This window comes from Tursiops truncatus, chromosome 20, assembly GCF_011762595.2.
Source record: "Tursiops truncatus isolate mTurTru1 chromosome 20, mTurTru1.mat.Y, whole genome shotgun sequence".
NCBI lineage: Eukaryota > Metazoa > Chordata > Mammalia > Artiodactyla > Delphinidae > Tursiops > Tursiops truncatus.
In genome coordinates, this window is record NC_047053.1 from 29,961,355 (window position 1) to 29,976,925 (window position 15,571).

Below are 15,571 nucleotides of genomic sequence, written 5' to 3' on the forward strand. Positions count from 1 at the left end.
TTCTGTGTTGTGCTGTCTAGTACAGTAGCCACTAGCCACATGTGGTTATGGAGTACTTGAAATGTGGCTAGTGTGATTGAGGAATGAAACTATTTTTAATTTAATTTGATTTTAATTTAAATAGTCACATGTGGCTACTGGCTATCCTACTGGACAGTTCAACTCTAGACTATGAAAAGAAAGTACTTTAATTACTTTTAAAATGACATTGGTGAAATGTCAAAACATGTTTAATGTATGATACAATGAAATATCCCTCCTTAGTAGTAACACTGATTTTGTTTTCTTATAGAGCTCCCATCCCTGCTTCCTATAGTTGATGTAGCTGAAGCCTTGCTCCATGTTAGAAATGGTGCCTGGTTCTTGTGTCTGTTGGTGGCCAATGTTCCTGATAGTTTTAATGAAGGTAAATGTAATTTTAAAATGGGATATTGAAGAGATTTGCTTGGGCATATACAGGACCTTTTTTTTTTTTTATAAATTTATTTATTTTTGGCTGCGTTGGGTCTTCTTTGCTGTGTGCAGGCTTTCTCTAGTTGCTGCATGTGGGGGCTACTCTTCGTTATGGTGTGTGGTCTTCTCATTGCGGTGGCTTCTCTTGTTGTGGAGCACGGGCTCTAGGCACGTGGGCTTCAGTAGTTGTGGCACGCAGCCTCAGTAGTTGTGCCCCGCGAGCTCTAGAGCACAGGCTCAGTAGTTGTGGCACACGGGCTTAGCCGCTCCTTGGCATGTGGGATCTTACCAGACCAGGGCTCGAACCCATGTCCCCTGCATTGGCAGGCGGATTCTTAACCGCTGTGCCACCAGGGAAGCCCTGGGGGGCATAATTTCTAACCTTGTCACTCACTCTTTGTGTGATCTCCATCAAGATACTTCTCATTTGAAAAATGGAGGTATTGATAATATTTCCCTTTTGTTTCTAAGAGATTTACTGAATATTACACGATAGGTTTAGGTTGACCTTTCAGCTCTTTAAAGATGTCATTCTGTTGTCTTTGGTAATTTTTATCTTTATTCCTTTGTACAGGTTCCTTTTTTTCCTCTGGCTACTTTTATTTGTTTATTTTTTTTTATCCCTTCTGGCTACCTTTAAGATTTTCTCTTTATCACTGGTTTTCAGAGATTTGATTATGATGTGTCTTGGTATGATTTTCTTAGTGTTTATCCTTCTTGGGGTTTATTGAACTTCCGGGTTTTTAGTTTTCATCAAGTTTGGAAAAATTTCTTCAAATATATATATTTGTCTTTCATTCTCTTTTTCTGAGACATTACAAGTATGTTTGACTATTTGATGTTCCACAGGTCACAGTTCATTTTTTTGAGTCTCTTTTCACTCTTGGCTTTATTTTGATCAGTTTCTATTGCTATGTTTTCAAGTTTCCTGATCCTTTTCTTCTGTAGTGTCTAATCTGCATAAATGAGCGATTCTCAAGACTGAAAAAATTGTTTCTGATATCCTACTTACAAAGCTTAAGGTAATAGAGCCTATTAAATGTTCAGTTTGTAGGGGCCTGATCAAAAATGGAGAACGACAAGATGAAGAGAGTCTTGGAGGAAGGCGGAGGACGGATGCCTTACGCTTCTTATGTAAAATGAATCCTTCTCAGGCCCTGAAGGTCCGAGGCATGGTGGTAAGAGATCTTATTATTTTTCTGAGATAAAAGCCTTTATATTAGGACCAGGAACTCTTCTCAAGATGGTTTTAGAATATTATAGAGATTTGGAATTATAGTTATAGACTATTACCTTCTTCTCTGGGTTTTTATGTTTTGTGTTATGTCCTCCCCTAAACTTTAGATGCTTTAGATTCTGGCTCATCCTGGCCCTTTTCCTTATGATACTGAATTCAGTTTGTTTTCTTTGCTCTGTTAGGTGGAAGAATGTCACTTGCCAGGTCTTGGAGTGGCTTTGACCTTGGATCATACTAAAAATGAAGCTAGTGAAGATGGAGTGAGTGACTTGGTTTGTTTTGTTAGTGGTTTACTTCTTGGAACAAATGCGAAAGTCCGGACTTGGTTTGGAACTTTTATCCGAAATGGACAGCAGGTGAGGGAGAAATACGTGTATAGACCAAGGATCAGGCTATTTTAGTAGTTAGTAAGAGAGGAAGAAACACTTTTAGAATGATGTCATTAAGTCCGTGGTTCTCAAACTTCTTAGTCTCAGGACCTCCTAACATTTAAAATAAATCATTGAGAACTCCAAAGAGCTTTTGTATGGGCTTTTTTTTTTTTTTAATTTAATTAATTTATTTTTGGCTGTGTTGGGTCTTTGTTGCTGCATGCAGGCTTCCTCTAGTTGCGGCGAGCGGGGGCTACTCTTCGCTGTGGTGTCTGGGCTTCTCATTGCTTTGGCTTCTCTTGCTGCACAGCATGGGCTCTAGGTGCATGGGCTTCAGTAGTTGTGGCACGTGGGCTCAGTAGTTGTGGCTTGAAGGCTCTAGACTGCAGGCTCAGTAGTTGTGGCGCACAGGCTTAATTGTTCCACAGCATGTGGGATCTTCCCAGACCAGGGCTCGAACCCGTGTCCCCTGCATTGGCAGGCGGATTCTTAACCACTGCGCCACCAGGGAAGTCCCTGTATAGGATTTTATCTATTGATATTTACCATACTAGAAATGAAAACTGCAGTTTTTGAAATATTTATTTATAATTCATTGAAAAATAACAATAATAATCTCATTAAATGTGACTATAACATACTTTTTTAATGAAAAATAACCGTATTTTCCAAAACAAAAATTTACTGAAAAGAGTGGTATCATTGTGCATTTTTGCAAGTCTCTTTAATGTCTGGCCTTTGGAAAAACTGCACTGTATACTTGTGGGAAAATGAGTGAAAAAGATCTGTAATGTTAAGGAAATATTTTTGACCTTCTGGACCCCCAAAAGAATATTGGTAATCTCCAGGTTTCTGGGTCAGCCACGTGAGAACTGCTACGTGAGGTTGCTACATTAGGTCATCAATACAAGTTGTTATTGTAGTCTGTAATTTTAATATGTGTGTGTATATTATTATTATTATTATATTATTGTGGTAAAATATACATAATGTAAAATTTACCATTTGAATCATTTTTAAGTGTACAGTTCAGTGACATTAAGTACATTTACAGTGTTGTGCAACCAACATCACTATTCATTTTGAGAACTTTTTCATCATCCCAAACAGAAACTCTGTACCCATTAAACAATAATTTCCCATTCCTCCTTCCTCCCAGCGCCTAGTAATCTCTTTTCTACTTTCTGTTTCTATGAATTTGCCCATTCTAGGTACCTCGTATAAGTGGTATTTCTCTTTTTGAGTTTGGCTTATTTTCCTTAGCATAATGTTTATTTTATTTTTGGCTGCATTGGGTCTTTTTTGCTGTGCGTGGGCTTCCTTTAGTTGCGGCAAGCGGGGGCTACTCTTCATTGTGGTGTGCGGGCTTCTCATTGTGGTGGCTTCTCCTGTTGCAGAGCATAGGCTCTAGGTGCGCGGGCTTCAGTAGTTGCAGCGTGTGGGCTTAGTTGCTCCATGGCATGTGGGATCTTCCCGGACCAGGGCTCGAACCCGTGTCCCCTGCTTTGGCAGGGGGATTCTTAATCACTGCACCTCCAGGGAAGTCCCTAGCATTATGTTTTTAAGGTCCATGCATGTTGTGGCATGTGTCAGAATTTCCTTCCTTTCTAAGGCTAGTATTTTATTGTATGTATCTACTACGTTTATCCATCCATCTATTGATGAATATATATTATATTTTGCAACAGTTTTTAACTTGCAAAATATTGTACTTTTTCAAAAAACATCTCATGGTAACTCTGTGAATAGAGTCCTGTCCCTACGAAGAAACTAATGCAGAATGGTTTTTAACTTGTTGAGGTCAGTGAGCTTGACAGTAACATGTATACTGCTTAGACCCTTCTTCAGTCTTTTTTTTTTTTTTTTTTTTTGTGGTACGCAGACCTCTCACCGCTGTGGCCTCTCCCGCCGCGGAGCACAGGCTCCAGACGCACAGGCTCAGCGGCCATGGCTCACGGGCCCAGCCGCTCTGCGGCATGTGGGATCCTCCTGGACTGGGGCACGAACCCGTGTCCCCTGCATCGGCAGGTGGACTCTCAACCACTGTGCCACCAGGGAAGCCCCCAGTCTATTTTTTTTATGCCATGAATTCACCATACTTTTCTGTATCCAAGTTTTACTTTACTTCTAGCCCATTTGAAAACTAATTTTAAACTTTGCTTTTGAAAAGGAAGTGAATGTTTCTGGTATTCCTTCTATATGTCAGGCACTGTGCTAAGCACCTGGTATGATCCGCTTGTTTGTAATTGTTCTTTGTGTGCAATAAACTTTTCTTATTTGAACCTTATATCATTAATAAAACAGGCTTACCATATTTTACTTTGAAACACTCTAAAAATAATAACTAACTTTTGCCTAGTCCTTTACAGTTTAGAACTGCTTTCATATTTATTATCTTTGTTCGTTCATCTATTTAACAAATATTGAACGCTTGCTGTATGTCAGGCACAATATGTCAGGCCCTGATGAGTAAGAGATGACTGGACATTATCCCTGCCTGAAGAACTGGGGGGGGGGGGGGGTAGACTTGTAAACTCCTAATTAGAGCACTCCTGGGAGTTAAATATTATTAATAAGATATTCATCTCCTTGTCATTTAAGACAAAGGGTTCAGAGAGGTTAACTTATATGCCTAAAAGTACATAATCAATTAATAGCAGAGCTTTTGTTTCCACTCAAGCCCTTGTGTCTTCACAATCTGAGCACTTTGTACATATGACTCCACTAGTCATTATGTATTTGAAAGCATCATTTACATGATGTTTTACATCTCAAATTGTTATTAATTTAGTATTTTCTGTACAACCAGTCCAAATTAGGGTGAGTAGAGTATTTGTCAAATCCACTGAATTTGCTGGATGGATTAAAATGAGATTCTGCAGTTATGATAGCCTCAGCCTCCTCAAATGGATCAGTTTCAAGTGTTTAAGTGGAGAGCTTTGTTTGAACTTCCTTCTGACTTAGTAAGTGCTCCATGCTTTCTTTCTTTTGTGGCCCATATTTTTCCCTTACAGAGAAAAAGAGAGACCAGTAGTTCTGTCCTTTGGCAAATGAGAAGGCAGCTTCTTCTGGAGTTGATGGGCATTCTTCCCACAGTAAGAAGTACCCGCATTGTGGAAGAAGCTGATGTGGAGATGGAGCCCAATGTGTCTGTGTATTCGGGGCTGAAAGAAGAGCATGTTGTGAAAGCCAGTGCACTCTTACGTCTGTACTGTGCTTTGATGGGGATCGCTGGACTCAAGTATTCAATAATTTGATATTTTACCTTTTTGTCATTTTACTTTCTTGTTTCTAATCCCAAGAAAGTGAGCCACAGGCCTTTTATTCAGAGGATTTGGGTTTTCTATTGGGCTTAGGTAGTGAGCTCGCCTATATCAAGAATGAAGGCCTCAGGCAAACATTCCTAGCTGGGATTTATCCATCTATTTTGGTCTGATTGTAAATAGAATTATGTAAATATGGGAGGAGCGAGAGCAGGTTAAGAAACCTATGACTCTACCACAGCTTCACATGACTATCATGAGCGATCTGTGAGTTATCCTTTACCTAGCCCATGCAGCTAGTTGAAGTAAATGTGTTCTGTATTTCCTTTTACAACTGAGATCATAGATTGTTTAAAATTGATATGATGCGATTATTAAGCACGAGATTTCTTAGTCACTGGACTACATCCTTTTGAATACTGTCCTCAACTGTTATACATATAGTCCTCACTTTGCATGTCTCTGTTAACATGAGTTTCAGTTACCACACTTTAGTTAAATAACACTGCTCCCTCAACAACTACCATGATACATTAACCAAATTATTGTATAAAGTACAAACTTTGCTGAGAGCTTTTTAAGCCACAAATCACTGTGTAAATAAAAGAGGCACATCATGAGCAGTGACCAATCACATCATTTCTTTTAAAATCTTTCAGTAACTAGTCAATGTACAAGTATTACTCAGTTCATGAACAGACAGCAAAGTGAGTAGTAGTATCATCTCCTTGTCTCTCAGTGAATAAACCCATGTGATATTTTACAGAAATGGATAATTGAAAGAGGGAATTGGCCAATAAAAATGAAAGTGTAGCAAAGAAAGTAGTTAACGCTGGAAGTGACATTTGAGCCAAACGTAAATAGAAGAAACAGCTGACTGTGAGAATGTTGACAGTGCTGCCATTTGAGAGACCCTAGATACGTAGCCAGGTGAACTTAGTGAAGACGAACTTGAGGAAAGTCATTGTGACAAAACGGATGAAGACCCAGAGGACTGATGCTGACAAAAATCTTCACATTAAAGGAATTCTCAGATATTTCATGACTGGAAGTACAAAGGATAAAATATTGGAAGCTGATCCAAACTTAGAAGGGGGTATGATAATTCATCAAGGCTTAGAGAAGATGCTCACTCCATATTATAAGTTATACAATGAGAAGATGGCAAGGGCTGTTCAAACTACTCTTGATAAATCTTTTACAAAGAAAACACTTTAATTCCCAATGTTTCTAACATATCCAATTATAGAATGCTGTATAAATATTAGTTTTACTATTTAAAAAAATTTCCCTATTCATTGTAACCAACAGAGTTTTTAATGTCCTGACAAAAATTTTAAAAGTTGTGGAACAGCTGTAATTTTCCCCATTGATTATTAAGATCTTGATGCAGTTTCAGCTTGCATCGTTATTTTTATGGTCCCACACTACTGTGCAAAGTGGGGACTACCTGTATTTGTGTCTGAGGAAAAACACTGGTTGTGAATTCAACAGTTTTGCTTTTGACGTCTTAAGATATTAAAGATTTTATAAATAGTGAGGTACATTATAAAGCTCAAGATTTGTATCTGAAAGGTTAAACTGTTGAGAAGTCCCTTCTTCCTTCTCTCAACTGAAAAAAGCAAAACCTAATAATGTATTCCTTTTTTAGACCAACTGAGGAAGAAGCTGAGCAATTACTGCAGTTGATGACAAGCCGTCCTCCTGCCACACCAGCTGGGGTTCGCTTTGTTTCACTTTCCTTTTGTATGCTCCTGGCCTTTTCTACACTTGTCAGGTACCCAACTATATAATTGTACTATTTTCTCAAGGTCTGCTTTTGTTTATTTATTAAAACACATGTATAAAATTAATTAGGAGCTTACTACAAAATGGTCTAAGATAGGGACATTGGTATTATTTAATAAAGGGATATCAGTAGCATCTCTTGTATGCCAGTTATTTTATTTGTCTTTATCAAAGTTTCATGTACACATTGTTTAAAGGAGTCAAAAGAGTTCTTCAAGATTTGAGGCAAATTGTAGTCCTTATTCCCCCCCTCCCTGTTTCCCCTTCCCTAGAAGCAGCTTCTTTCAGTTCTTTCAGCTGATTCTTTTGGTTTTTACTACCACATCTTTATTAACATGTTTGTATTCGCTACATCCTGATTTTTCGTTTTAGGAGTATTTGTTGACTTCCCACTATGAGAATAAGGAATTAGTTCTCTCTTTTCTCTCTGTCCTCAACATATCTACACATCCTTTCTATCTTCCCATTCTCCCAGTACAGTTATTATTTTGCTTTGACCAATACATAGTTGTTTATGTTACACTATTGGAAGCTCAACCAAGCAGCAGATGATTACTTTTCTTTTGCAAAACTTGTTTCTCCATTAATAATTATCCTGTGTTTTTGTTCTTTGTTTTTCATTTGCTCTGTATTTTGTGTGCTTACATTAATGCGATCTCAAACTCTCTGCCAATCTAAACCTCCTCTCAAGATGTTCAGACTCATTAGATATTCTGCCAGTTTCATTTTCTTGAGGAAATCTCTCCTGGAACATTTTGACCTCCCATCTGAACTGGCTACCTCTGTACCTGGTACACAGCTCTCATCTGGGAATTGCTCTTCACTATTATTTTGGGGACTTGCTTCAGCTGTCCTTTGTTGGGTCTTCTGTTTCCTGCATCTTATGTCTCCATCTTTTTACTTTTTTCTTTTATTTATTTATTTAGTTATTTATTTGGCTGTGCCAGGTCTTAGTTGAGGCACTCGGGATCTTCCTTGTGGCATGCGGTATCTTTAGTTGCAGCACGTGGGATCTTTAGTTGTGGCATGTGAGATCTCTTATTTGCAGCATATGGGATCTAGTTCCCTGACCAGGGATCGAACTGGGCCCCCTGCATTGGGAGCATGGAGTCTTAACCACCGGATTACCAGGGAAGTCCCTCCATCTTTTTAAATTTCCTCCCTCATTTTGCTTCTTTAGAATGGGTATGTGAGAGGTAAATTATTTTAAGACTGGGTATGTCTGAAAATGTCTTTATTCTGCTTTGACACTTGATTGATAGTTTGATGGGGTATAGAATTCTAAGTTGGAAATAATTCCCTTTGAGGATTTTGAAAGTCTTGCTCTATTGTCCTCTAACTTCCAATGTTACTGTTGAGAAATCTGATGACATTCTGATTCCTGGTCCTTTTTGTGGCTTGTTCTTTTTAAATATGGAGTCATGTAGGATTAGCCTTTTGTCCCTAGGGTTTTTTGTTTTGTTTTGTTTTGTTTTGTTTTTGCGGTACGCGGGCCCCTCACTGTTGTGGCCTCTCCCGTTGTGGAGCAACAGGCTCCGCACGCGCAGGCTCAGCAGCCATGGCTCACAGGCCCAGCCGCTCCGTGACATGTGGGATCTTCCCGGACCGGGGCACGAACCCGTGTCCCCTGCATCGGCAGGTGGACTCTCAACCACTGTGCCACCAGGGAAGCCCTGTCCCTAGGGTTTTGAAATTTCTGGATGATATGCCTTTGTATGGGTCTGTTTTGTCTTTCATCTTAGGTTTTTTTTTTTTTTTTTTTTTTTTTTTTGGCCACGCCACATGGCTTGTGGGATCTTAGTTCCCCGACCAGGGTCGAACCCAGGGCCCTGGCAGTGAGAGCTCTGAGTCCTAACCACTGGACCTCCAGGGAATGCCCTTATCCTAGGTATTTAGTTAGCCTTTTTAACCTGGGAACTCACAGTGTTCAGTTCTAGGAAATTTTCTTGAACTAGTTTGTTGGTAATGTCTACCACATGGGTTTTCTCTGTTTGAAACCTCCTCTTATTTGGATATTGGACTTCCTAAAATTATCATCTTATTTTCTTATTCTTTCTTATTTTCCTTATCTTTGTCTTGTTCTGCATTTTAAAAAACAGCTTTATTGAAACACAATTTACATACCATAAAATTCACCCATTTTAAAGTGTACAACTTAATAAACAATATAATAGTTTTTAGTATATTTACAAAATCATGCAGCCATTACCACAATGTAATTTTAGAACATTTCAGTCACCTCAGAAAGACACTGCCTATACTGCCTTTTAGGATTTGTTCTCAACCTTGTCCTCTAATCCTATTTAGTGTTTAATTTCTAAGAGCTCTTTTTTATTCTGATCTTTTTTTTTTTTTGCGGTACGTGGGCCTCTCACCGCTGTGGCCTCTCCCACTGCGGGGCACAGGCTCTGGACGCGCAGGCCCAGCGGCCATGGCCCATGGGCCCAGCTGCTCCGTGGCACGTGGGATCCTCCCGGACCGGGGCACGAACCCGCGTCCCCTGCATCGGCAGGCGGACTCCCAACCACTGCGCCACCAGGGAAGCCCTGTTTCTTTTTTATACTGTCTACTGCTTCATCGTGGCATGGTTTCTCTGATATTAATCAAAATGATTGAAGGGGTTTTACTTGTTCTGTTTCTTTTCTCTAAGTTTCTTTTTTTCTGCCTTTTTTTGTTCTATATTTTTCAAGTTAGAAGCTTTTTTTCAAGTTTGGTAATTCTTGATTGTTCATATTTAAGAGTGGGAAACTAAAAAGCAGGTTAGAACTTCTGAATGCATAGATGGGAAACTCTTGGGCTTTTCAGAGTCTTAGAGAAGACTATTGTCTTGCTTGGGGAGTGGAGGCCTATAAATAAAGTGAGGGTTAAGGGCTGGGATGTCTCAGACTGCAGTATAAGCATTCACATAATTCTTCTACTTTCAGAAAGGTGCTCTAGATATCCCTGATTGTCCGTCAGTTCAGAGACACCCTCTTTTACTATATCCAGAGAATAGATCTCTAGTCTCCTCTCTACTGGGGGATGGGTATTCATCTAGGTGTGTAGAATGGAGGTGATTTGGAGGTCTACTGCTCATATAGACTGTCTATATTTAGTTTCTGTCTTCATTCTCACTCCCAGAACTGCCTGGAGTTGTCAGTTTCTGAGGCCTTTGGGGATTCTGTGGTGTAAGTGGTAGATTGGTTTTCCCACCTGTCAGTTTAGTATTCTGCTTTCTCGGGTCTGCTAAGTCAGTTATCACTCATCTGTATTGGCTCTGTCTTCCAATATTTTGTGTTGTTGTCCCTCATCATCATCCTATGCATTTATGCCTTTTAAGAAAATCCCTTTAATGTAGTTTGAATTGTGTGTTTCAGGAAGGTATGAAATTAAGTACGTGAAATGAAGTACTTTCTTTTCTCTTTACCTGAAGTAGTTTCTTGCTTTTTTAAAAAATTTATTTTATTAAATTATAATTGATTTGCAATGTTGTGTTAGTTTCTGGTGTATAGCAAAGTGATTCAGTTTTATATATATATATAAAACCTGAAGTAATTTCTAAGCATTGTCTCTAATCCTCATTACTTCTGTAAGGTGGGTATTTTTATCTTTATATTATACATAGGAAAGCTAAAGTTCAAAAAGATTATTTAAATTTCTTGTTCAGGGTCACACTAACAGTGATTAGCAGAGATGGGATTCCCACTCCGATCTGGCAGGCTCTAAAGCTGTAATCTTTCTACTACATAACACTGTCTTTTATTAGTGGAATGATTTAGGTGTGGTTGAGAGTGACCTTTTTAATTTTCTTAGCTTTGGGTAGCAGGCTTTGTAGTTGCTTTTCGTTTTACCTGTTTACACTGCAATGAAGTAGAAGGAGATCAATGAAAATTATTTTTAAAAATCATAATTATTCCCTTTAAACAAGTCATTCTTGTTGGTGTGTTTTTATAACCATTTTTCATATCTGATGAGCCCCTGCCTGTTTCTTTTTACTTTTTGAATAGTGATCACTTTTTTCTCTGTCATTTTGAGTTCTGCTCAAAATGCTTCTATAAACTAAATTTCATTTTCCAGGTAAAAGATGGTCTGAGTTATTACTGTCCTTGTACTCAGTTTGTGACTTTTTGATGATTAAGTTTTAACACTAGATTTTTTTCTATATGAAATAAGTATCAGCTGTTAGTATGTACAGTTATCCTAACATTTTAATCCCAAAGGACCTTTGTTTTTCCAAGGAATGTGAGGACGTTTACTCTCTCCAACCTTCAAATGCAGTAACTGAGACTTTGAGAGGGTTTGATTATTCATATTCATAGAGAAAAGTAAAGGTTCTCATTCTTCTTTTGTAGAACTGCTTCATATCTCAATGACAATTAATGGCCAATTCAACAAGCCATTATTTTGAGGAAAAAATAATTTCTACCAAAAATAATTCCAGAATGATGTTTTATTCTTATGCTAGTATATCTGACTTAAACCAGTGACTTCTGATATGTTTTATATAGTACGCCTGAACAGGAGCAGCTAATGGTAGTGTGGCTAAGTTGGATGATAAAAGAAGAAGCTTATTTTGAAAGGTAAGACGACTTTTTGTTTCAGTTAGCTAAGTAAGTTTTTCTTATCCCTTTCTTTGGAAATTCATATTTTCTTTTCTGTTTCAACAGTACTTCAGGCGTCTCTGCTTCTTTTGGGGAGATGTTATTGTTGGTTGCTATGTACTTTCATAGCAACCAACTTAGTGCTATCATTGACTTGGTCTGTTCTACTTTGGGGATGAAGGTAATTTCTTTTTATCTTCTTTCTAAAGACGGTGTTTCTAAGCTGGACATTTTCTTGTAATGTTAAGTAAATAGATTGTTTTCATTTTGAAATAATTTTAGTTGTTTAATAGTTTGAAACTATCAAGAGCTCTTAGGAAAAAATACATTATGAAAACACTATTCACAAGAATAATAGGTGTTCTATGTAGAAAACTTAGAAAACACAATAAAGAAGGGAAAGATATAATTCCATGTTCAGAGATATCAGGTACTGTTAATAGTCTGGTATCTGTTCTTTCTTTAAATTGATATACATATTTTGTAATTTTAATGAATTTACCAATATATGATAAGTACTTCCTCATATCCATAAATATTCTAATACAATATAATATTTTTTTTTTTTTTTTTTTTTTGCGGTACGTGGGCCTCTCACTGTTGTGGCTTCTCCCGTTGCGGAGCACAGGCTCCGGACGCGCAGGCTCAGTGGCCATGGTTTACGGGCCCAGCCGCTCCGCGGCATGTGGGATCTTCCCGGACTGGGGCACAAACCCGTGTCCTCTGCATCGGCAGGCGGACTCTCAACCACTACGCCACCAGGGAAGCCCTAATTTTTAATGGCTGCATTGTAGTTCATCATATGGACCGATCATGATATTCTTAATGGATCTTTTCTTATTTGCCATGTAGATTTTCCAGTTTCTGAATAATGCTTAGATGAATATCCTTTTGTATGTAAATATACGCACAGGCACTCATACATGTATATCTTCAAACACTTTTTGGATTATTAGGATGAAGTTCTAGAAAGCAGTACTAAGTAAAAGTATGGTGATGTTAAGCTGTTTAATGTGTATTGCCATATTATCTTCCAGAGAGATTATACCAGTTTAACTGTTCTCATTAGTGAATGAGAGTGCCTATTTTCCTAAACTCTCACCATCACTGGGCATTACCATTCTTTTTAATCTTTGCAAATATGGTGAAAAATCATCTTACTTATTTTGCATTTCTTTGATTACTAGTAAAACTATGGTTATTATTTTTTATAGTTACAGTTTATATAGAAGTTTTTTTGGGTAGTTTTAAAAAATCTATGTGTTTTAGCTGGTTTATTTCTTTTGTGAAAGGCTTATTGATGTCCCAGTTTTTCTATAGGGATTTTTATTGATTTATTTTTCCTTTTAGTGATTCAGAAGGGCTCTTTATATGTAAATGATATGCTCTTATGCCTTATATAGCATATTGGGTTGGCCAAAAAGTTCCTTTGGGATTTTCTATAACATCTTATGGAAAAACCCGAAGGAACTTTTTGGCCAACCCAATATTTCATTGATTTCAAGACATATTTTACCCAATATTGAAACTGGGATTCATTTCACAGTTGATGTGTAATGTTAATGTGGTAGTGTTTCACCTCTTTTTTTCTTGAAAAGCTACTATTAAATCTGTGGTGCATCTTATAATCCTTATTGTCTTTAAAAGTGGAGAAGTACAGGGCTTCCCTGGTGGCACAGTGGTTGAGAGTCCGCCTGCCGATGCAGGAGACACGGTTTGTGCCCTGGTCCGGGAAGATCCCACATGCCGCGGAGCGGCTGGGCCCGTGAGCCATGGCCACTGAGCTTGCGCGTCCGGAGCCTGTGCTCCGCAACGGGAGAGGCCACAACAGTGAGAGGCCTGCGTACCGAAAAAAAAAAAAAAAAAAAAAGAAGTGGAGAAGTACAATATAATATGTCGCAGTTGATTTTTCCCAGTCTTTTTTGCCATGTGAAAATTATTATTTTCAATGTGTTCAATACATTAAATATTTCTTTTGTGGTTCTTACTTTGTTTTTCTGCTTAGAAATGTTTTTCTTTCCTTAGGTTTATAGAAACGGTCACCTATATTTTCTTCTAGTGTTTTTGTGGCCTCATGTTTTAAATTTAAATTTTTAATACATTTGGAGTTGATTTTGGGTATGGTGTCATGTGCAAATCTTTATAGGTATTATCCAGAAAGATAGCTATCCTACCTCCATTTATTGAATAATCCACTTCTTCCTACTGACTTGAAATGCCAATAATGGTATATTTACTAAGTACTTTTATATGTTGGTTCAGTTTCTGAGGAAAACCACACTTTAATGTTGGGTTTGAGAAGCTACTTCTGAAATAGAGTATTTGAACATTAATTTTATATATCACAGTCATTTTAGATAATAAATTTACCAGAGAAAATTGTGCTTTATATATTTTATTTTCACATGCTGTTGAAATTCTTTTGGTTGTTTTAGATTGTAATTAAGCCAAGCTCCTTGAGCAGGATGAAGACTATCTTCACACAGGAAATTTTTACTGAGCAGGTACTTCTTTTAACTTTATTCTTAGGTACTTTAACTTTCTTTTACAACATTCTTTGGGGAAAAACTTGTATGTTTCAGTTTAGGAGCATTATATAGTTTTTTTAATTCCTTTTTAGTTTCCAGTGATGATTTATTTAATCTTAGAAACTTCTGTAAAGAATAATCCTATTTAAAATTTACTTTTAAAGCTATTTACTACATACAAAAGCATGTAATAAATAAATTTACATATTTTGGAGACTTTGAATAGATACTTAAGAATATAGTCTTAGATATTGATGGTAGCAGTCTCACATAGGGTAATCAACTGGTATTGTCAGGAGAAAAATAACATAGAAACCTATTTAAACCTTTTCAGCTGTGAGGTGCATGTCTAACTAGATGATAAGCTAGAGTCTAAATTTCTTATTCTAGTATTTACCTGTTCTTATTTAGTTTTAGCACTTTTGTCCATGGGTAATCCTAATGATATTTTATTTTTCCAGTGATGGAGACTATTCTTTTTTTTTTTCTTTTTTAAAAACTGAATTATAGGTGATTTACAATATTGTGTTAGTTTTAGATATATAGCAAAATGATATGGTTATACATATATATGTGTATATATCTATATTCTTTTTTTATTCTTTTCCATTATAGTTCATTACAATATATTGAATATAGTTTTCTGTGCTATACAGTAAATCCTTATTGTTTATCTGTTTTATATATGATACTGTGTATCTGTTAATCCTATACTCTCAATTTATCCCTCCCCATCCTTCCCCTTTGGTAATCATAAGTTTGTTTTCTATGTCTATGAGTCTGTTTCTATTTTGTAAATAAGTTCATTTGTACTGTTTTTCAGATTCCACATATAAGTGGTATCATACAATATTTTTCTTTCTCTAACTTACTTCACTTAGTTTGATAATCTCTAGGTCATTCCATGTTGATAAAAATGGCATTATTTCATTCTTTTTTATGGCAGAGTAATATTCCATCACACACACACACATACACACACACACACACACACACACACCATTCATCTGTTAATGGACACTTAGGTCACTTCCATGTCTTGGCTATTGTAAATAGTGTTGCCATGAACATTGGGGTGCGTGTATCTTTTTGAATTAGGGTTTTTGTCTTTGACGGAGACTATGCTAAAATTTAAAATTAATTCCTGGGACTTCCTTGGTGGCGTGGTGGTTAAGAATCCGCCTGCCAATGCAGGGGACACAGGTTCGATCCCTGGTGCAGGAAGATCCCACGTGCTGCAGAGCAACTAAGCCCATGCACCACAGCTTCTGAGCCTGTGCTCTGGAGCCTGCAAGCCACAACTACTGAAGCCCGCGTGCCTAGAGCCCCTGCTCTGCAATTACAGAAGCCA

At 37.5% G+C, this 15,571-nt stretch overlaps 1 protein-coding gene across 6 annotated transcripts in view; it reads left to right on the forward strand.

Moving 5' to 3' along the window:
* INTS2 (integrator complex subunit 2) overlaps window positions 1–15,571 on the forward strand; it is a 51,939-nt gene that overhangs the window by 5,907 nt on the left and 30,461 nt on the right. For 5 of the 6 annotated variants that reach the window (XM_019945453.3, XM_019945456.3, XM_019945451.3 and 2 more), the window contains exons 5-12: window positions 293–406; window positions 1,501–1,631; window positions 1,873–2,046; window positions 5,076–5,302; window positions 6,976–7,101; window positions 11,600–11,671; window positions 11,759–11,873; window positions 14,128–14,196. In XM_019945453.3, coding sequence (XP_019801012.1) covers window positions 293–406; window positions 1,501–1,631; window positions 1,873–2,046; window positions 5,076–5,302; window positions 6,976–7,101; window positions 11,600–11,671; window positions 11,759–11,873; window positions 14,128–14,196 — 1,028 coding nt within the window. The remainder of the gene's footprint in view (window positions 1–292; window positions 407–1,500; window positions 1,632–1,872; window positions 2,047–5,075; window positions 5,303–6,975; window positions 7,102–11,599; window positions 11,672–11,758; window positions 11,874–14,127; window positions 14,197–15,571) is intronic. The other variant, XM_019945455.3, reaches the window with a different exon arrangement.